Source organism: Solanum stenotomum, chromosome 12, assembly GCF_019186545.1.
Source record: "Solanum stenotomum isolate F172 chromosome 12, ASM1918654v1, whole genome shotgun sequence".
NCBI lineage: Eukaryota > Viridiplantae > Streptophyta > Magnoliopsida > Solanales > Solanaceae > Solanum > Solanum stenotomum.
The window spans coordinates 47,365,073-47,386,072 of record NC_064293.1 but is presented as its reverse complement, the minus strand read 5'-3'; the positions used below and the strand labels follow the sequence as shown (position 1 = coordinate 47,386,072).

The 21,000-nt window shown below is 34.3% G+C and overlaps 2 protein-coding genes across 10 annotated transcripts; one reads left to right on the top strand and one right to left on the bottom strand.

The window, feature by feature from the left end:
* Nucleotides 1-719: 719 nt before the first annotated feature.
* Nucleotides 720-14,887, top strand: LOC125846480 (uncharacterized). Of its 7 annotated transcripts, none has more exons than XM_049525912.1 (18): nt 731-882; nt 1,346-1,419; nt 3,016-3,081; nt 3,230-3,301; nt 4,668-4,740; nt 5,160-5,197; nt 5,279-5,386; nt 8,287-8,406; nt 8,498-8,578; nt 8,695-8,763; nt 10,932-11,009; nt 11,113-11,277; nt 12,310-12,417; nt 13,542-13,610; nt 13,722-13,784; nt 13,885-14,039; nt 14,227-14,312; nt 14,409-14,887. In XM_049525912.1, the coding sequence occupies exons 2-18, from the start codon at nt 1,354-1,356 to the stop codon at nt 14,732-14,734; spliced, it is 1,743 nt and encodes a 580-aa protein (XP_049381869.1). In that variant the 5' UTR covers nt 731-882; nt 1,346-1,353; the 3' UTR covers nt 14,735-14,887. The 7 variants fall into 7 exon arrangements, with proteins under 7 accessions (XP_049381863.1, XP_049381869.1, XP_049381868.1 ...); XM_049525911.1 differs by having other exon boundaries at nt 14,227-14,375; XM_049525906.1 differs by having other exon boundaries at nt 720-882; nt 14,227-14,887.
* Nucleotides 14,888-15,409: 522 nt separating this feature from the next.
* On the bottom strand, nt 15,410-17,925 carry LOC125846499 (F-box protein At5g39250). Of its 3 annotated transcripts, none has more exons than XM_049525939.1 (2): nt 17,788-17,925; nt 15,410-16,644 (listed from the first exon to the last, which is right to left on the bottom strand). In XM_049525939.1, exon 2 carries the CDS (start codon nt 16,468-16,470, stop codon nt 15,718-15,720), a length of 753 nt encoding a protein of 250 aa, XP_049381896.1. In that variant the 5' UTR covers nt 16,471-16,644; nt 17,788-17,925; the 3' UTR covers nt 15,410-15,717. The 3 variants fall into 3 exon arrangements, with proteins under 3 accessions (XP_049381896.1, XP_049381898.1, XP_049381897.1); XM_049525941.1 differs by having other exon boundaries at nt 15,410-16,582; nt 17,788-17,904; XM_049525940.1 differs by having other exon boundaries at nt 15,410-16,703; nt 17,788-17,887.
* Nucleotides 17,926-21,000: the final 3,075 nt, after the last annotated feature.

Here is a 21,000-nt window from a genome sequence, read left to right as displayed (position 1 = left end):
AAAAAGGAAAAATCAAAAGCAAGAGATAATGATTGAATAACAAAAGAAGCTTATTAATTATGTCATTATTAAGTTCATACATCTCACTGTGAAAATTTAAAGAATTTAGCTCATTAGCTCAAGAAAATCAGGACATTGACATGTATTGCGAAACAAATCATTCCACCATCTTGCAAAATCAACCTTGTTTTCTTCTAAATTTTGGTCAGTTGGTATGAATCAACTTCCATACTAATTGAACTTTCAACAACTAAAAAAAACATATGCTAACTAGATCATTTCTACTGCTAAATCACATACTTTGCAAGCATGAAGCATCACACATATAATTCAATCTCCTAGAATTATTTACATTTAACAAGTAAGACATTAGGAATGTTGCTCCTAATGTAAAAATACTAGGTGATTCCTTCCATTTGTTCTAACCTTAGTGGAAAGAATTATCTAATACCTATTGTTGGTGGGAGGTATCCTCTGAAATTAATCGAGGTGGGTGAAAACTGATCCGGTCATTAAAACTAAAGGTGAAGGAGAGTGATGTTGAGAAGGTAGTGAAAAGAGCAAACATGTTGCATTTTTTATTTTATTTTAGTAATTGCAACATAATTCCTTAGTGTCATTTAGATTTGCTTTAGGGACTAAAATAGCACATTAGACATAGTTAAAGGTCATATATGCTCTGCAGAATAATATAAAGAGTAAAACTGAAATAAGGCAATATTTAAGGACTAAAAGCACTATTTTCCCTAACTTCTGTATAGAAAAAGAGTACGATGATCTGCAGGGAAGACTGAACTCTGAAACGACAACTGATTTGAGGGCTTAGGGTTCCGACCGAATCGCTCTCGGATTGAGAGTTCATTGGAGACTTCATTTTTTCAGGTAATTAATTTGTTATACAAACAATTCATACAATTAGAGTGAATAAAAGTTAGATTTTTTTTCCAGAAAAGTTGGAATGCCATAAATTTGTTTGGCCAAAGTAAAACTGATAATTTTGATGCAAATCATTGAATTGAAGACAAAAAAGCAGCCTTAGTATAGCTCATTACTGGTAGAACCCTAAAAGGGCTGAAAACGCGGTCTTTTTTTGTTCACTGGGCGGGGCGATTTTCTCCAGTAAATTTCTTTTCAGTTGCATACGCACTGTTATGTTAGTTTATATATTAGTTCACTAAAGTTGTGATTTTTTTTTCGACATTTGGATAATAAAGGGTGTTGAATGATGTGTATTCATGTGAATTCTTTATAGAGAGGGGATGCAATTCTTTGGTCTCAATTCCCTTTGTACGCAATGTAGGTTTTCACTTTTAATGGGCTTTTCTTGTTTTTCTGGCTCTGGCAGAACAGGAAATGAAAGGGACAGAGATTTTTGTTGGTGGTTTGGCCCGTACTACTACTGAAAGCAAAATTCATGAGGTTTGTTCCGGATTTATGTTACGTGATCTATTTGGTTCCTCAAGTTAATTTTTTTTATTTTTATATTTTTGGTTCAAGTATTTTTTATTTTTCTTACATTGAGCTTGTTTTGATTTTCTTTTTGTGTGGATAAAATAAGTAAGTATTATTAACTGGGTGAGCAGTTGCTGAGAGTTGCAAAAAGTGCGTAAAAATGAAGTTCTAAAAAACGAATGTGTTATCTACATTGTTAACAATTTCAACTTATCAACATGTTACTAGTTTCAATTTTTTTTTTTCAACTTATCAACAACATTATTTTAAAGTTTTATTATACCAAAAACGAGGTCAGTTAAACACTTATGCATCAGTATATGACTAGGGTAAGTTTCACCATCAAAACACATCCAGGTGCTTCACTCGGGAGAGTCCACATGATTCATGTTGGGGTTGTAAACAAAATCTTGTGCAGAGTTTTTTGTGTGTTCCTACCAGCTGCATGGAGATGGTTATATCCAGAGTCCTTCACATTAGTCAATGGATCCTAATTAGATTTTTTTAAAAAAATGGTCCCATAACTCCCTCGCTTCCTTACAATGTGAAAAAGATGATTAGTATCGTCGATATCCTTTTCATACATATAAAACCGATTGGATGGGATAAAACGTCTCATTCTCTTGTTGTCTTTGAGTGAGATATACATCATATACAACATCCAACTAATGCATGTGACTTTGGGTGGAACTTTACCTTGCGCAACAGTTACCCAGGCCATTCACTGGATGCCTTTCATCAGATTATGATAGTACTAGTTAAGTGTACGTGCTTTGCACGTGTGTGTTGCGTTGATTAATAATAAATGTATATAAAAAGAACAAATTGTTGTGCGCATGTTATATTATTAAGTACAATTTTATTTTTTTAAAAATAATATAAAGTTGTGCGAATGTTATGATGTTGTGCGTATGTTGTAATGTTTTAGGCTAAGTCTCCTATTGACTTGAAGGATTGAAGTTAGGCTAGATTGCTTGTTCAATCAAAGGGTTAAATTCACTGAATTCTAAGGGTGACTAGTTTTCTGCTGTCTTTGAGGGCTTGGTTGGGTCATTTTTTGAACAGACCATACTTCTTTTGAGGCAAGTGGGGTTTATCCCTTATTATGGTAATGACGCAACCAATTGCTCCTTTTTGCTCCTTACATCATAAATTGTTATTCTCATGAACTATATTACAAAATGGATATTATTTTAACTTCTATTAAATAACAATCAATTTTGTTCTTAAATAAACTATATGATATGGTTGTTGTTTGTCAGCTTTACTCCTCTCTCTTGGGGTTGAATTGTTAAACTTAGTCATGCCCTATTTTGTGGTAGATCAGTTTACCTATTTACATTCTGCACTTGCAAATTTATTTTTCGTGACTCTACTTTAATCTTTAAAAAACTAACAGAACACTCCTTTGCCGAAAGCTAGTGTTTCTGGTTTACAAAAATATAATGGTAAGAAACATATGATTAGAGCTAGACTTCTTATCGTCAATGATTTGGAACTATCTTATATTATCACAGTGTATTTGTGTCAGATTATGTGTATATAAACATCTACATTTTACAGGTATTTTCTTCATGCGGTGAGATTGTGGAAATACGGTTGATAAAAGACCAGATAGGCAATGCCAAGGTAGTCAGTATGATCTGTTTATTTGTATTACCTGTAATTTTCATGCTTTGCCATCCCTAAAAAAAAGAAAAGAAGCTAAAAAAAGAGACATTAGAAAAAAGGATGGTTTAGATGCTAATGTTGCAGTGTTAATTTGTTATGACTACAGGGGTTCTGCTTTGTACGATTTGCAACAAAATATGCTGCTGACAAAGCTCTGAAGGAAAAATCTGGATATGTGGTAAAAGGCTAACATAGATGCATTATTTCACTGTCTTGTCTTGATAAACTCTTGCATTATTTTTTATTGCTATCAAATTGCCTTTGTGAAGCTGTTATAATTCATGAATGTACATAAGATCGACCACTTACTTGGATAAGCAATAGTTTCTCAAAAAAAAATAAAAAATTCCTAGCTGAAACTTTTACTTGATGGCTTACATCTATTTTCAAAGGCTTGCCTTCTTTTTATTCAAGAATGGGTTCCTCTAAAATAATATTAAGAAAACGTGACTTACTCAGAATATTGATTTTTCCCCAGAATAAAAGATTGGCTGTATAACCAACTATTTCTTGACATTTTGACACTTTTAACTAATTACTTGAATATTTTTCTTCATGAAGATAAGCTTGAACTGTACATCTTGCTTTCTTGAAAGCTCAGATTTGTATAAATGCTGGGATTTTTTCCACCAATGGGAGCAATTGATCAGTTCAGTGTTTTTTTGCTCTTTTTCGTTTTACTTTCTTTTTTTTCCATTCTTTGGATAGCTACAAACACCTAATTTGGTATTTGTTCAACTATGAACATCTTTGTTTTGTTGGGTTATCTCCTTACTTATTCATGAGCATTCACTAGATTATATGTTGTATTTGATAGCATAGTCATGGACCATAGACCTATTAATAGTTCCATGGATCCAAATAGTAATCCCCTAATATCAGGGGGTAAGCTATGTAGATCTTAACAGGTAACAAAAGGTTGGTTGGTTCATTAAAGTACCTCTCTGTTATCACATCAAGCTCTTCTTTTGCTACGGTCGTAGTTTGTCAATTCATGCTCTGCAAGCACTGATCATCGGGATGTTGTTGTATGAACTATAAGATACTTACTAAAGCACCAAGCTAAATGCTACTATACAAAGACGGAAGAAAATTCTCAAGATATAGGATACTCTGATGCAAATTGGGTTGATTCTCCTATTGATCAACTATTTATGTTTGGATACTATGTCTTTTGTGGTGGTGACTCTGTATTATGGAACAGTAAGAATCACAACGTTGGTTTTATCACATAAGGTAGAATTGTAAACTTAGTTTCTTAATGCAAGTGATTTCTAAAAAGGTGACGTATGAAAAGGAAAGGAGGGAGTATTATTTATCCGGCTCATATTGTCCATGACCAATTTTTCTTTTGATGACCAAGAAATCCCCGAGGGTCAGTTGCTCACGGTTTGAAACTTGGTGACTGGATAAGATTACTTCTCTCTTAGTATGAAATGTTTGGCAAATAGTCATCTTGTTATGAGTCTGGTTGCTTGTAATCTGTTGAACAGTGAGATTTTCTCCCTATTACATTTGATATATTTTTGTGGCTATTATTTCAGCTGGACGGGAAGAAAATTGGGATTCGCCCCTCAGTTGAGCAGGACACTCTATTTCTTGGAAATCTTAACAAAGGTTTGTCTCATTTTTCTTGCAAATCTTGTTGTCCAAGATTTGTTGCCCGACTTAACTAGTGTCTTTCTGTGACACTGGAGAAGCTTTATAATGACAATATCAAGTTACATTCAAAATGTGAAGATGCCATTACATTGAAGATATTTTGAACTTACAAGGACCTGGCATTATCTTACAATTTTATGGGCTGATATTTCATATATATCCATTGTGTTGATTAAATTGTCTCTTTTTCTTTTTCTCATTCATTTTGGGCTTTGTACACTTGGTAGTTTATAAGAATAAATTTTCTTCTCTGGAGTAGTGAATTTGAACCTGATAGGATCTTCCTTCTACTTATGTTTTCTTTGGCACTTGTGGAAGAGACAAGTTTTCTATAACTGTATGCATTCCTTATTGTTTGTTTGGATTATTTAAAGGTTGGGGTGCCGAGGAATTTGAGAGTTTTGTGCGCCAGGTACACCCTTTGACTGCTTAGAGTGCTTTTTTTTTTTTAAATCTCTTGAAATATTGATTATCAATCTTTCCCTCTCTCTAGGTTTTTCCAGATGTTGTATCTGTCGATCTTGCAATTCTTGGAGATGTCCAACTTGGTCAGAAGCAACGGAATCGGGGATTTGCCTTCGTGAAATTCTCATCTCATGCTGTAAGTGCCTCTGTCTATGTTTAACATTGTTAATTAGTATTATGGATGTTGAATTATTTCAACTTTTTTGTAACATCACTTTTACTCATATCGTTGCATCTTAAATACTACAGGATAGAAGCTCAGGTTCGTGGTTTTGATTCTCTGTTCCAGAACCAAATTATGATGCCTAGATTCTTGAGGAATCTCCCAATATGAAATAAACTTTCAGACATGTTATTAACCTCACCTTATAAAAAAAGAACACTCTTAGACATGTTATTACAGATTGAGAAATTGAATCCTTAAATTATGATAATAGCATTCTTTTCAATCTCTAACATATGACTGGAATGCATACCAGATATTCTAAAACGTGAAACAAAAGCTGCAGAATTTGTTCTCTACAAAATTTTGAACACCACATGAAAATGTTATGTGTGCTAGTGAGAATCTCTTTAAAAATTGGTAAGTAATGTGCTTATTAGAAACTAAAAAGGACAAAATAAAAGACGTTCCATATATTTATATGAATTCTAAGCGTAATGCTCTACTATTTTTTTTTGATAACCGTGGTGTCCGAGCCAGCTTTTGCGCACTTCGACTAATTCCACGGGATACCTGCCACCTCTATACCCATTTGTATATCAACTAACTGGTAAAGTGCTATCATCTTCTTGTACTTGTGTTGTTTTGACTTTTAGTATCTCCAGGGCTGCTATCTCCATATGGACTTCTGAAAACTCCTAATGACATCTGATCATTGATGTCTCCAATGTTCTAGAGTCCATGTTTTCATCTACTAGTCTTAAAGTACGCACTTTGTGCGTGTTTCCTATACTGAAATGTTAAATGTTCAAGCAATGAAATAATGTAAATAAGATAATTAAAATGTTACTCCCTCTGTCCCATTTTATGTGGCAACATTTCCTTTTTGGTCAGTCCCAAAAAGAATGTCACATTTCCTTATATGGAAAGTATTTAAAGGTACAATTCCTTTTTTATCCTTGTTGGTCCCACTTAATCTTAAAATAATACTCCAATACATTTATGAGGAGAGAGAAATTGAGTCTACTTTTTAAAAGGGCAATTTGGTAAACATTTCAAAGTCTTCATTTATTTCTTAAACTCCGTGCCCGGTCAAATGTTGCCACATAAAATGGGACGGAGGGAGTAATTAATTTCAATGTCCCGAATATTAAGATTTCCAACTTGATTCGAATAAGGACAAATTTAATAAGTATAATTTAATTGATTTTAAAATCCTAAATACTAAGAAGCATTAACATGAAAAGTATTATAGTTATGTTACATAATTCAAATAGAAAATAATTTATACAAGATAACATTTTAATAGGATTTAAAATTCTTTAACAACCTCTTGCAGAAATGCAGGGTAAGGCTGCATACTGCGTACACTAGATCCTTGTGGTCTGGCCCTTCCTTGGATCCCGCACATCTTAAGTGCTATCGCCTCAATATACTGTCACTTGGTTATCTGTAACAATATGCTTTCCTTCTGTGGTGCTTTAGTTTGCTGAGGTCAGCTTGACCAGTTGCTTCAATTTTCTTCACTCCCGTACTTCTTGCAGATATTTCCAATGTCTGACATACTTATACAAAAAGAATATTATTGGACCAATGTAAAGGTCCAAAAATTATTCACCGGTGTTAAGAATTCTAGCTTACAAAAGTTGTCCAAATTCTACCCAATCAAGAATTATTTACTAGACTTTTCCTGTTGAAAGCCAATTTTTATGCCTTCTGTGAACAATTTACTTAATTTCCTTATAACATGATAAATCTAATATACTGCTACTAGGTCCTAAGCTAAGTTTTGATTTGTTCTTTGTTGTCTGTTCAAAGTAACAGTCGTTTTTTCCTTCTAAAATGTTATTTTACTCCAATCCCACCAAAAAGGGAGAACGTTCCTTACATTTTCCAGCTCCAAACTTAGGTATCTTTGCTCAGGCCTACCAGTGCCAAGTCATTACTAGATATTCATTTGAGATGCAGGGAGAATCAGGCCAACTCTTTTTCATTGGTGCACATCTTTTATGTTGATTTCTGTCTTACGAATGACACTTCCATATTTATGATAGATAACACTCACAAAATGTGTAAATGGGCACTCTATTGAAGTTGTATTCCGGAATCAAAGTTTCTGTTATTTTCTTGATTCTTCTAGCTGTTAATAAAACTTGTAGATTCTTAGTCATTAATGATTCAATTTTATCCAAGTAGCTCTAAAGCAATTGGTAATCTTAAATGAAGCTATGATCTTATAGATATTAGCTCTTATTTTCTGATTTATCAAAAGATACAGAGGATTTCATATACCAATCCCAGCTAGTTTAGGATTAAGGCATAGTGTTTGTTGAAATAAAAAAGAAATGCTTATATCCATAAATCTCAGTCTCAATGCCACATTTTAAAAAACAACTCCTCATTTTGGATGTTGTAATGTCAAGCTTTGTGTCTGCCTTGATAGGATTTAGATGGCTTTTAAGTGAGCAACTAAACTTTGTTAATCCTCGACTATGAACTTAACAAACTTCATATGATTATGTAATCTGCTCAATTTACAGCAAGTTGGGTCAAAATTGGAACCCTCATTTAGCCTTTAATCTGTTGCCTTTCTGTGCTGAAATCACTGTATCTTGCTGTGCAAGTTCAAGAATCAGTGCAGAAGGAATATGCTGTAATTCATACTTAAAACTCCCAAATTTGTCCTTGTCTGCTTCACTGTCATGTAACATGTTTCCCAAAACTCTTGAATATTGTGCAGTAGCCATTGGTTACTGCCAAATAAATAATTCAATAAAATCCAATACTTCCATCCCATTATGAATATGCTACTCTAATGAAAACAATCCTGTAACATCCCAAATATAAATATCCTTCAAAATTCTCAATCACAGGCTGCGGCCCGTGCTTTACGGGTAGGCTCCCAATCTGATTTTCTCATCGGTGGCAACTTGCATCCATCTGTACAGTGGGCTGAGGAGGAATCTGAAGTTGATCCTAATGAACTTGCTCAGGTTTCTTCCAATCTTCCATTTTTACGATATTTAGAGAATGAAAATCCTTAGATTTCTGTCATTTTCACCTTGGCTTTGTTTGGATTGTCAGATAAGAGTAGCCTTTGTCAGAAACGTACCTCCTGGTGCTGATGAAGATTACTTGAAGAAGCTCTTTCAGCCCTTTGGCAATGTATTATACCTTGCAGTTTCATTTTGATGTTTTCCCGAATATTCCAGTTGCATTAAAAATTCAAACATTCAAACTCTCTGATGACACCTACCATACATGTGGTTAATATATCTCAGGTAGAGAAGGTAGCTCTATCCAGGAAGGGTAGTTCAACCATTGGATTTGTTTACTTCGATAAGCGATCTGTAAGTTCTACCGTGTCATTGTTAGTACAAGTTTGACTTTTATTTTTAGAGTTCTACTCCTGCTCCAATTACTAATTTCAGCCCCCCCTCCTTGTAATTTTGTTGAATGGTACCTTATTTTATTTTTTGTCTTCTGGCTACGTTTAGGTGCAAATCATCGATTTCTTATATTTACATATATCAAAAGTGAAATTATTTTAATATGTCTGATTATAATGTCTTCAAAATAAAAAACCTAGAACAAGTAAACAAATTGACTATTTTGAATTTCGAATTTGGGTTAAAGTTCATGCAGAATGTAGTCTTCAACACCTAATGATTGAACATTTTTAGTTTTCAGAGATAGTCTCCCTTCCCCAATCAAACAGCCTTCTTTTAAAAGTTAGAGTCCATACCTCCCCAACTGTAGTTTCTTGCTGTTGATTAATGCTGTGTATATCAGGATACAGGGTCTTTAGAGATCCTCTGCCCAACCAGTCATCCTCCCAGAAGGCTATCTTCATACCATTGCCTACTTTGAAACTGGTTTTCAAGCTGAATTTGGACCATAGATTACTGATGGTTTTCCACAGACTGACACCATAAGTACTGCTGACTTCTTTAGTTATCCACACCCCTTCCATGTCATACTTAGCTTTGATTACCCTTTTCCACAGAGACTGTTCATCAGAGACAAATCTCCATAGCCATATTATCTACAAACTTTGATTTTGGATTCTCAGGTTCTTAATTCCCAGGCCTCCTTCCTTCTTACTGAGTAGCAGGTCATCCCATTTCACTAGGTGGATCTTTGTTTTGTCACTATTGCCTTCCCAAAGGAAGTTTCTTCTTAGAGCATCAATTCTATCGATCACATTTACAGGAATTGGGAACAGAGACATCATGTAAGTAGGCATAGTATCTAGGACAGCATTGATGAGCACTACTCTGCCTCCCAATGATAAATACTGGCTCTTCCAATTAGATAGCTTCTTCTCACACTCTTCAGCCACTCCATTCCATATCTCCTTAGATCTACTCTTTGTCCCAAGAAGCATTGATCTACTCTTTGTCCCAAGAAGCATTCCTAGGTAAACAGTGGGTAATTCTCCAATCCTTCCTAGAATGTGAGTTGGCTCTTGGAGATCTGGGATCTCATTCACTGGTTAAACAAAACTGTTATTCCAGTTGATGTTTAGTAAGTGCATATTAATCTATTAAACTGATCATCTGTCTTCATTGTCAACTCTTCGATATGATGCATAAAATCCATCGGAGCTCTTTATGCCAAACACTACTGATCATATGTCTTCATTGTCCCTCTCATTTCCTGAATCTACAATGTCTCTTCTCATCTTCTTAACATTCAGTAATCTCTAGCCCCAAATCCCAATTACCATATTCGCAGTTAACTATGACTCCTTTTCCCTTAATTGTCTCCATTAGCACTGTAAATACTAAATCCTCTCTCAATTCTCTTACTCGCTATGTAATTTTGATCATCTAATAGTCTTTATTCAAATTGAAATATTGACGGTTGCTTAAATTGCCAAGTGATGTTAAGAGGTAAGCTTTTTGTGCCTGGTCAACTACAAGAGATTCTTCCAAACCTAAGGCAGCAAAGATTAGCTGCCAGGCAATTTTGAAGCTGATTAAGGTGGTGGGACAATTACCTTAACGATCAATAATCAATGGAGTAGGCTAATGTTAGGGGATCTATATAGTGAGGGCTCAAGGAGGTGAAGTCAATGGGCAGTGGGAGAAGGGAGCTGATATCCTTAAAATGGGAATTTTGTCTGCATATCTGAACGGGTGTGTGAGATAGTAACAGAAAGTTTGGCAATGGAGCCACTCGAAAATTTCTTGAATCACAGTTTGTCATTAGTTTCCTACCATTAATATGCTTACAAGTCTTGTTTAGCATCATTAAAGCTACTGCTACTTGTGATGAATAATAGACAATTAGTATTCTTCTTTTCTAGAGTCAGTACAATAAACTGAAAGGATATGATCCATGTAGTAGCATTGAATATCAATTCTGCGGGAAAATCTGATTTTATCAGGGGAAAAGTAGAAATCAAAATAAAAAAGGGACCCTTAAAATTGCAATTTCGCTTTATAATAGCTGACATTGTCTTTCTTTTGTTTCTTTTCCCACCCCCATCTACCAACGAATGCCGTGAGGATAGGATCTTGACAATGCTATTAAAGGATTGAATGAGAAAACTGTACAAGGGCCAATGGGCGGTCCCTCAAGCAAGATTCAGGTGATTTTTGTCCTTTCTAGTTTTCATAAGTTGTCCAAGCTGATATCTTTTACAATAGTTTACAGATATGTAATATTGATGATCAATTATGATCTGCTAACAGGTCGAAGTTGCGAGGCCAACGGATAAGAACAGGAAACGAGGTCGTGAGGATCAAAAAATGTCCAGTAACATTGAGAGTCATTCCAAGCTTTTGAAGGATGATCCAAATGTTGAGATGGTTGGGGGTCCTAAATCAAAATCTCAACCGGTGATGCACCTATCAGATGTTAATTTCTTTTTTGATATCTCTGATGTCTCCTCTCCTTTAAAATATTTTATATGCTGGCTTTTTAATCTTGCAAATATTTGCCGGTACAATTTCCTTTGAAAATAAAGTAAAAGTGGCTCTGATAGAAATTTCGTGGCTTGCATTGGGCAAAGCTTATATGATGCTTCTACCTTTGTAGTATACCGTCAGTTCTTTTCAAATATACAACTAATGCCTCAATCTCAAGCTAGTTGGGGTCACCATATGAATTTACACTATCTATTGCACTCTATCTGAACCTTTTTCATTGGATAATCTGTAACTTGAAGTTCCATGGTATTAGAGGTTCTCTAAATCTGCATGGATTCATGCGACTGTAAGTGTTTGAGATAAGCTCATTCTTTGTGATTTTAGGTCTTTGAGATAACTTCATTCTATGTGATTTTAGGTCCTTAAGTAACTACATTCTATGTGATTTTTGGGTCTTTAAGATAACTTCATTTTATGTGATTTTGTGGTGTACTTCATTTCTTTTCATTTGGAGTCTATGTAGGACATTTGTCTTAAGAGACCCTTCACTTTGTTCTCTATCTGTGCTACTTGCACCTTATGGCGTATGACCATTCCTGAATTTCTCTAATCTTGTATGATGCATCTATCTTAACATTAAAATTTCTGCAACACTTATTTTGTGGATATGGGACCTTAGAGGACTGACATTCACTCCCATATGACAATGCTGGTCCAGTAATCGTTTTGTAGAACTTGCCTTTTTCTCTTGTAAATATCCTCCTAGCGCATAATATTCTGGTAGCACTCCACTTCCACCATGGAGGTTTGATGGGATGGGAATCCCATATCAAGAAAATATAATAAGAATAATAATATTGTGTTTAACGTTATGATCATAAATGCTTGAAGCGAGTCTATATGAAGTTATTGTCAGCTGCATGATTGAACTGTTTAAGCTCATTTTGATTTGAATGGTTGTTATTTTCCATTCAACTCTGAATCTGTCGTCTTATGCTTTGATTATATTTCTTCAATCAGGAAATGGATTATTTGGATCCTTATGAAGCTGCTGTAATTGCACTACCTGTGCTTGTCAAGGAGCGTTTAGTTCGGATCTTGCGGCTTGGTATTGCTACTAGATATGATGTAAGTTAACGGATGGACTCTACTACCCGAAGCTGTAATTCTGTTCATGTATTATGTCGTTCTAATTTATCAAGAAGGTTTTCATGTCAATTCTAGCCAAAATAGTGTTCTTCTTAATTTTGTTATCATCAACAGCAAAATATGAAATTTCTTCTTTTTCTGTGATTATGTATTGACAAAGAAAGGCAAGTTCCGTTTTGGTTGCCATTATCTAGTTTGTTTGTATTGGCTTCAAGTGTTTGTTTATTGAACTACCAAACAAGCTGATATAAAATTTGTGATCCTCTTTCTTGCCTCTTCATTTATATGGGTTATAGTGGCAAGATATAAATTCTTCGTTTTCTTTTGAGTGGTATCTGGAGTTATCAATTCTGTTTCACTAATATAAATGTCTAATGTTAGTGAATTGATCCATGCTTTTGATGGTTCATATTAAGGGTGTGTTCAGTATGAAGGTTAATGTTTTTTGGGAAAATCAGTGGATTTCTTACTTATTTTCTTGTGTTCAGTACTTGAGCAAAAATTATTAACGTAAAAGCATTTGTATATAATCTAAGACAAATTCTATGGCAGATGGGGGGGTACAGTGTTCAGTACAACCGATGTGGAATGTTGCTTGTGGAACTTGTTTTCCCTACTTCCACTAGGGAAGTCATTTTCCTCATTGTAAGGAACTTCTTTTCCTAGAGAAAATATGTTCCAAAAACATTGACCAATCAAACATGGGTAAACAAGTTCCTTGTTCCATACCTAACACACCCTAATCCATGGAATTTATTTCTTAGGATCAGGGATAGGCCCACTTTATCTCTGCAGAAGCTGAAAAAATAAGACATGTCAATTCTACAAATACATGATTTACTTTCTGCAGAAAAAATAAGACATGTAAATTCTACAAATATATGGTTTACTTGTATGTTTGTGTGGTCAAACAACTGACATGTTTTTATCTGGTTAGCACGTTGCATTGTGAAATCTGCATAAATTATCATGCAACATAAGCTTTTCACCTGCTTTATGCGACATCTGTTACGTCATAATATTTGCTGTAACCTATTTCTGATGTTGAATGTTCTGTGTTACCTTGAACCGGCTAAAGGTTTTGAATGTGTTTTTATTCTCAGATAGATGTTGTAAATCTAACCAGTCTTAAGATGTTGCCCGAGTCAGCTGCCATATCTGTTCTTGACCAGGTCTGAAATATTTATACCTCTTGTATTCCTAGTGAAAATTTTAGTAGTATATTCTACAGCAATTGAAGATCGACTCTCATGCTTCTATTCTCCAATGCCTTTCATTTATAGCTCATGTGGTCTGAAGCTGATATGCAGAACAAGGGAGGATTTTTAGCTTCATTAATTTCTAAAGTAATGTTCTGCAGAGTGCAGATAAGCATCAAAAAATTTATCTTTGTTAGTACTATTATCTTTTGCACGCATTATTTAACAAAGTCTTCTCTGGAAATAGCAGCAGGTTGAAAAGCTGGGATTGAAACAGTTTGATAGCAAGTCGAGGATAGAAGATGTTGCCTTGAGGGTACCAGAACCAGACAGCTTCTCTACAAGAGTTTGTTTGCCAGATCTAGATTCATATGCCTCTCGAGTACCCTTGCCCATGGCTAGGTTAGCTTACACGTCAACTCTAAAACACTTTAGAACTATGCTCCATGTCTGGTTCTAAGAGCAGAATGATGTTGGGCAAGTAAAAATAGTCTTGGAGTGATAATATGTTTTTGCCGGCTCTTTAGTGAAGCACCTATTGTAGAAAACTACTGAGGTAACATGAACACTATGCTGCTGTTTCTTGCAGGGCTGATGTTTACACATCTCGCTATTCAGCGTATTTAGATCCCCATCTATCTGGTCGGGTGACAACAGAAAGGATGGAGGAAGCAAGTTCCCATTTGCAGGCGACTTCACTTATGTATGGTCGGGTGACAACGAGAATGGAGGAAGCAGGTCCTTTTCACAAAAAAAGGATGGATGATGCAGGTCCCAATTTGCAGTCACTCCTCTCTGGCGGGGGGACTACAAGGAGGATGGAGGAAGCAAGTCCCGTTTTGCAGGCAACATCCCTCCCATCTGGTCGGGTATCAAGGATGGATGAAGCAGGTCCCACTTTTCAGGCATCATGGAGTCCTTCAGCTACTGCTGACAGAGTTGGACTTCATTCACGCATTACCCCAACTTCTGATCATCAACAGACTCGACCACGGATCAGGTTTGATCCCTTCACTGGTGAGCCATACAAATTTGACCCCTTCACTGGCGAGCCAATTGTTCCTGAGAGCTCAAGTCATCATCGAAGCCTGTACTGAACTGAACGTTTTCTGGGCCTACATATGGCTAATTGCCAAACTCATGTAACATAATGATGCGTATTTGTACTTCCACATTTGTAAAATAGTACTAGCTGTTAGCAGGATTATTGCGTTATCTTTCTCGTTATTAGAAATTTTGGCATAATAATATGATCTCCAGTGGAAGTCTACTTTAATCATTGAGGTTATTATGGCTGGCTTAGTAGAAACAGCGCGTAAGGGTTGTGAAATTTCATAGTGCTCGCTAGGGGTAGACATCCGAGGATAATAAATAATCTAGATAAGAACTTCATGTTGTTTTCAAAAGATATCAAAATCATCCTCCTTTTTAACTGTTGTACTTTTTGCAACTAAGGATCAAACGTGAACGAATTTCCACTGTGATTCCTTCTTTATTTTGAATTGCTAAATTTCCACTGACGTTTTGATAAAGCTAAGTATTTGCAGAAAATGTTATGGTTCACTACAGTTTACGGGTAACACAAAGTAGTTTTAATTCAGTTCACGGTATGAAGGAAACACAGAAGTCTTAAAACAAGTCTTTCTTCCTCTGGAACAGTGGCCAGATAGTGTCATTACACACAATTAACAAGCAAACATCGAAAGGATATATCTCCACTAAAGGATGATACACAAAAGCAAGAACAGGATAGCTCTTTCATCCTCGGGGAAAATCTAAATCAACTTTGATATTAAAAGAGTCTGCATCAGAGAAGAGTGAAAAAGATGAACAGGTTTTGCAGCATAAGTCATAGATAATTAATACATGAAATGATATACGAGTATCTTATTGTGAGTCTTCCAACGACAAAACTAGAACTGTACTTCAGAAAAATAACTTTTAAGTTGGAATTCGGCTTAGTACACAACTTAAATGGTCGTCCACTCTAGCAGCATAACTATGTACAAGTTTTGGCCAAAGTGGACATACTACAACTTAGGCGACTGGCCACCTCACAGATATCTGGAAGTCACTGTACTTACTTCCACTCCAGCATGTCTAGAAGCCAAAGGACCTCGTCTTCAGAATTGGCAGCATCACAGAAATCCATCTCAATCCCAAAAACATCAAGGGCCCCCTCTTTACCATGGTCCATGAACAGCAAAGATATCCATGCCCGAACACCCGATACAAACAAGCACATAGGAGAGGAGAAGTCAAGATAGTCATAAGCTAAAGCCCGATATGCTGTTCGATCTATATAATCAAAGAGGGACTTCTTGATAATGCATGCAACTTTATTTGTATCTTTGCGCCCAACAAGCACAGAGACACTGACTGTCTGGCACAAAGGAATTGTAAATCTTGGTTCCACAGGTAGAGTCATCTTGTATTCAGGCCCTTCCAAGTGGAACCTAAGCACATCACAGATTCCAGGAGGTGGGATCCAGACTCCCTTCTGAAGAACAGGCCCTGGGACCACATCTGAAAATATTATTTTCTCTTCAGTCCATATGTCAATGTAGAACTCTAAGTCACTGAAGGAAAGCTTTGGAGGGAGAACAGTCCGGCGGTATGGACGCTTATGAAAGTTCTGAAATAGATTATAGTATGTTACAGTGGGAGGTGATGACCGTTTGCATATTGATGGCCATTTTTTAGAACAAAGACATTTCCAGAAGTAATCATCTTGTGCAATATCTCGCCACTGTTTGCACACTATCATACATGTAGCCAGTTCAGTGCCCTCCAGAAATGGGAATACAGCCTTCAGAATTTCTTCACACGCCATCTTGTGCACAACAAGGAAACCAGCTGGAATATAGTCTGCTTTTCAGCTCTTTATAAAGATTTTGGTAATTCAAAGCAATCAGCTCTCATGCCTTGCAGTTGATGCAATCATACTGCACTTCAGAGAAAGGATAATTCTTCACCTAGATAATGACTTGCAAAAGCATGAACTTATCTGCATACAGAGTTTCAGTTTTAAGAAACTGGTTTCCTTATGCAATAAATCAAGAGTAACTGTGAAGATAACCCAAATATCTAAGTATACATTTATACTAAATCATGCTTAGATGACATGAAATTGTGAATAAAGAAAAAAAAAAACAAAAGTATGGATGTTGGACAAACAAGGAAGCTATAAAGATATGTGAAATGAGAATCTATGAGGTTAATTACTACAAATATCTCAAAACACTTCCTGACCACCGGGGTCATATTTTATTCTGACCAAATATCTCAAACAAATGAGGTTCAAAGTTCCAACTTAATAAATCTTCAAATATAAAAATAGAACGAAAAACCAAAAAACTTGCAATTACATTTCTTCCTACATAGAGATTCGCTTGGAAATAAAACAGACTAGACGCAAAGAGAAGAATGAATCGTTCTTCTGCAACGGTCTACCCAAGGACAAATTTCAATTTTCTTATTTCCTTCATAAGCAATATACAAACAAAAGTCTTTGCAGTTTGCGTATTGACCTGTAAAAGAACACTATAAGTTATGTAAAGATCATATATCCAAGTAGCTGTCAGCTTTATGAAAACACCAAGGAGATGTTATGGTGTTGGAGGAAACTCAGTGAACTGATCAAAATCCCAGAAAATACTTGAAGAGAAAAGGCCGCCCCTTTCAGAAAATTACTAAAACAGATTCAACAATTACGCACAAAAAAAAATAGTAGCAACCGGTACATGAAAAAGGACAAAGCATACGCATCCAGAAAATGAGCAAAATAAAGGTAATTCCACCCACCCACCCACCCGAAAAAGGTTCAATTTTTGTCCGCTTTCTTAAGGCTGAAAACAAACAAAACAAGTATAACTTTCTGGGTTAACAAAAGGGGGAAAAAACCAACGGAAAGAAAGAAAAAAAAACCTAAATTAGAAAATACAACAAGAACATTAACAATCCGAACTTGTTAGTCCATCATATGAATCCTCTATATCTATTCCTCTCCATTTGAACCCTTAATTCGAATATAACCCTAAATTAAACCTATGAACTTTTTATTTATCAATGAGATATGATCAATCAATGGAAATGAACGTCAGGAAATCAAACAACTGAAACAAAGAAGCAAAGATTATGAGATTATTACCTCTTTAAAGAAATCAGACCGTCATCGGAAAACATTCCCCGGTAACCGTCGCCGGAATCGGAAGAGAAAATGATTAGCAGACTTTTGCATTTAAGAGAGAGAAATAGAAATTTGTTATTGATGTGTGTCCCAAAAAAACAACTGCGTACCGTTCGGATTGGGCCCTGTGGGTCCCATCTTTTCTTGATAACGGTGCAAGAAATGCCAACGTTCTTTATATTGTATGCTGCTGATGCACCAGATCGTAGCCCTTGTGAAGACCCAACAAGAACGACGGCGTTCCGTCGCATCCCACTTTTCGCTTTAAAAATAGACCCTATTTCTTTTACTTTGACTTGACATGAAATATACTCCTTTCATTTTATCTTATTTTGACTTGATATAAATAAAAATAATGAATATTTTTAAAGTTTGTAGTCTAAAACTTTTCACATGAAAAGTTAAAATTAAAAAATACTACTCCCTTCCAATTTACATGGCACCTTTCAGATTTCTAGATTCAATTAAATCTATCTCTGATCGTAAATTTTTCATATATCTTTTAAATTATTGTGATTTATAATGCTTTTTACGTAATTTATAAGTACATAAATTTCATTTTTAAAAAAGCTAAAAATTTCATGCACAAAATTTTGATCAAACTTAAATTATTTGACTCTTAAAAAATAAAAATGTCATACAAATTAAAACAGATAAGGTATCATAAAGAAGAAAAACGTTATTTTAAAAACAGATTCAAAATGAAAGTAGAATAAACAAATTTACTCAGAGGAAGTAATATAATTATGCCATGAATGGACCAATCTGTATTAAAGTAATATATTATTTATATTATATTGAATATATTAATGCCTTTTAAATTTGTTCGTAAATTTTATTTGCATATTCAAACTATGGATTTTTCAATAAATCATCTAAATACGTGATAAAATATTTATTTTAGACTCTTTTGATTGATATGTAGAAAAGTTTTGTGAGTATTCACAATTTACTATTACGTAAACAAGTTAATCACATAACACGTGTTTCCTCCTTTGAAAACATAGATTAATTTAAATATGTACGAGATTTCACATTTTATTTAAATTAATGCACATAACTAAAAAAAATATAATATATTTAAATGATTAATCTAAGAGAAAATTTCACAAATAGTCACTAAAATAAACTTAACTATGCTCCATAGCTATAATTTGTTAATCACGATTCATAGCTACATGTTAAGGGAGGACAGAGACGGACGAATTTGGGAGAGGAAGGGAGAGAGGTGAGCGAGAGAGGGCATAGAGTAAAGAGAGGTGAATTGTATTTGTATATCTATCATATAATATATATATATATAAAATTCATATTTGTATATGTATAAGAGAGGAAAGGAAGAGAGGAGAGAGGCACAAGTAATTATAGCTAAAATTAAGTTGGGAGTGGTAACTAATAAAACTATAGTTATATTAGCTAATTAACTAATATATATTTACTTATCCACGTAATTTCTCCTTAATCTAATCCATAATATTACGGAAAAATCACCCCATATACACATTTAAGAGTCAATATTACAGGTTTTAAATATACTTTTAAAAAATTCTTGCTTATAACAATTTAATTACGGGTTATAACATATCACTAATTATTTATATGTTAATTAAATTTTACTTTATTAAATAAGTAATTTTTTATAATTTTATATTATTATTAAATTATTGAAATAAAGAATACCCTATAATTATCTCTTACACAATTATAGGGATTTTACATTGATTACGCTTCCTTATTTAATGTTATACTCATAACCTCCCATTAGTCAATCCCACCACCCTTCCCCCACACCTATCCAACTATACACGCTATCACCCCACTTTCACCTTCTTCTCTCCCATTTTTCTCACCAGCCAACTACACCAATATTCAATCTTTCGTGCAATTTTTTTTCCTAACAAAATTATGTCTAAGAAATCCAATGAAACGCCTCGAAAGAGTCCCATATTGGGTGAAGGAACATCTAATGATGATGTTCATGTTTCAAATTTTAATATATTAACCCACCCCCCCCCCCCCTCCCCCGCCTAAAATTGTTGAAATCCAGCGAATATTCAAAATCCAGCGACAGATGGTTCATCTAAGTTGAAGGAGCGACAAAGAGAGAAAAAATGAAGAAAAAAAAAGGTCACCCCTGCAAATCAAAAGGGAAAGAAGAGGAAGGGGAAAATTGTTGAAACCCCTTCTGATTTTGATTTTAATTTTGTTACTGAAATCAAAAAGAAAAAAGAAAAAAATGTAGAAATTGGAGCATCTTCAAAACCATCAACAAGAAGAACAACAAAAAGTTATTTTTTTTTAACTTTTGAACAATTTTTTTGTGTTTAAGTATTTGATGATATATAATATCATATGTTTTCTTTCAGGTAGATACCGTTTACATATGAATTACTGATTGCCTATTACAATTTCAAGATACTATTTTGAAAATATCAGTGTGTTTCCAAACTGTACATTTATTGGATGAAATCTGTATGAAATCAATATGTGTATGACTACGCTTTAATGTTTCGATTTTAAAATTTTATGAATTGTGATATAATAATGGTATACAAATTGTATGAATTGTGTTTTAACATTGGTGTGATTGTTTATTAACTGTATTTATGGTATAAGTTATTAAATTGGTATGAAAATGGTATGATTTGTCAAACTATTGATTTTTTCTAAAAAAAATCACATCATGCTTACTTTATATTCTAAACATGTTTTTGGATGAAATGTGTATGAAATCTGATTAATACGTGTATGCCTATGAGTTTAATATTTTATTGTTGGATATTGTATGAATTGTGATATAATATTGATATACAAATGGTATAAATTGTGTGATTATATGAATTTATCAATTTTTATACATGTTGTTTGAATAAAACGTGTATGAAATTTTGATTAATATGTGTATGACACTAACTGAAGTTAGTGTGGGAGTGAAACACTAACTGCAATTTATTTTAAATTTATTTATAGTAGGACACCAGTTGAAAACCAAATTAATATTCATGTAAACTTATATTAAATTAAATACTCAGGATACTATAATTACCTTTTATAATTATCACTAATATTTACACTATCTTATGTATTAAACTGGAATAAATTTTATTTTTAACAGTATGCAATCTGTATGATTAATTAATGAACCGTGTATAAAGAATGAACGGTATATTAAAC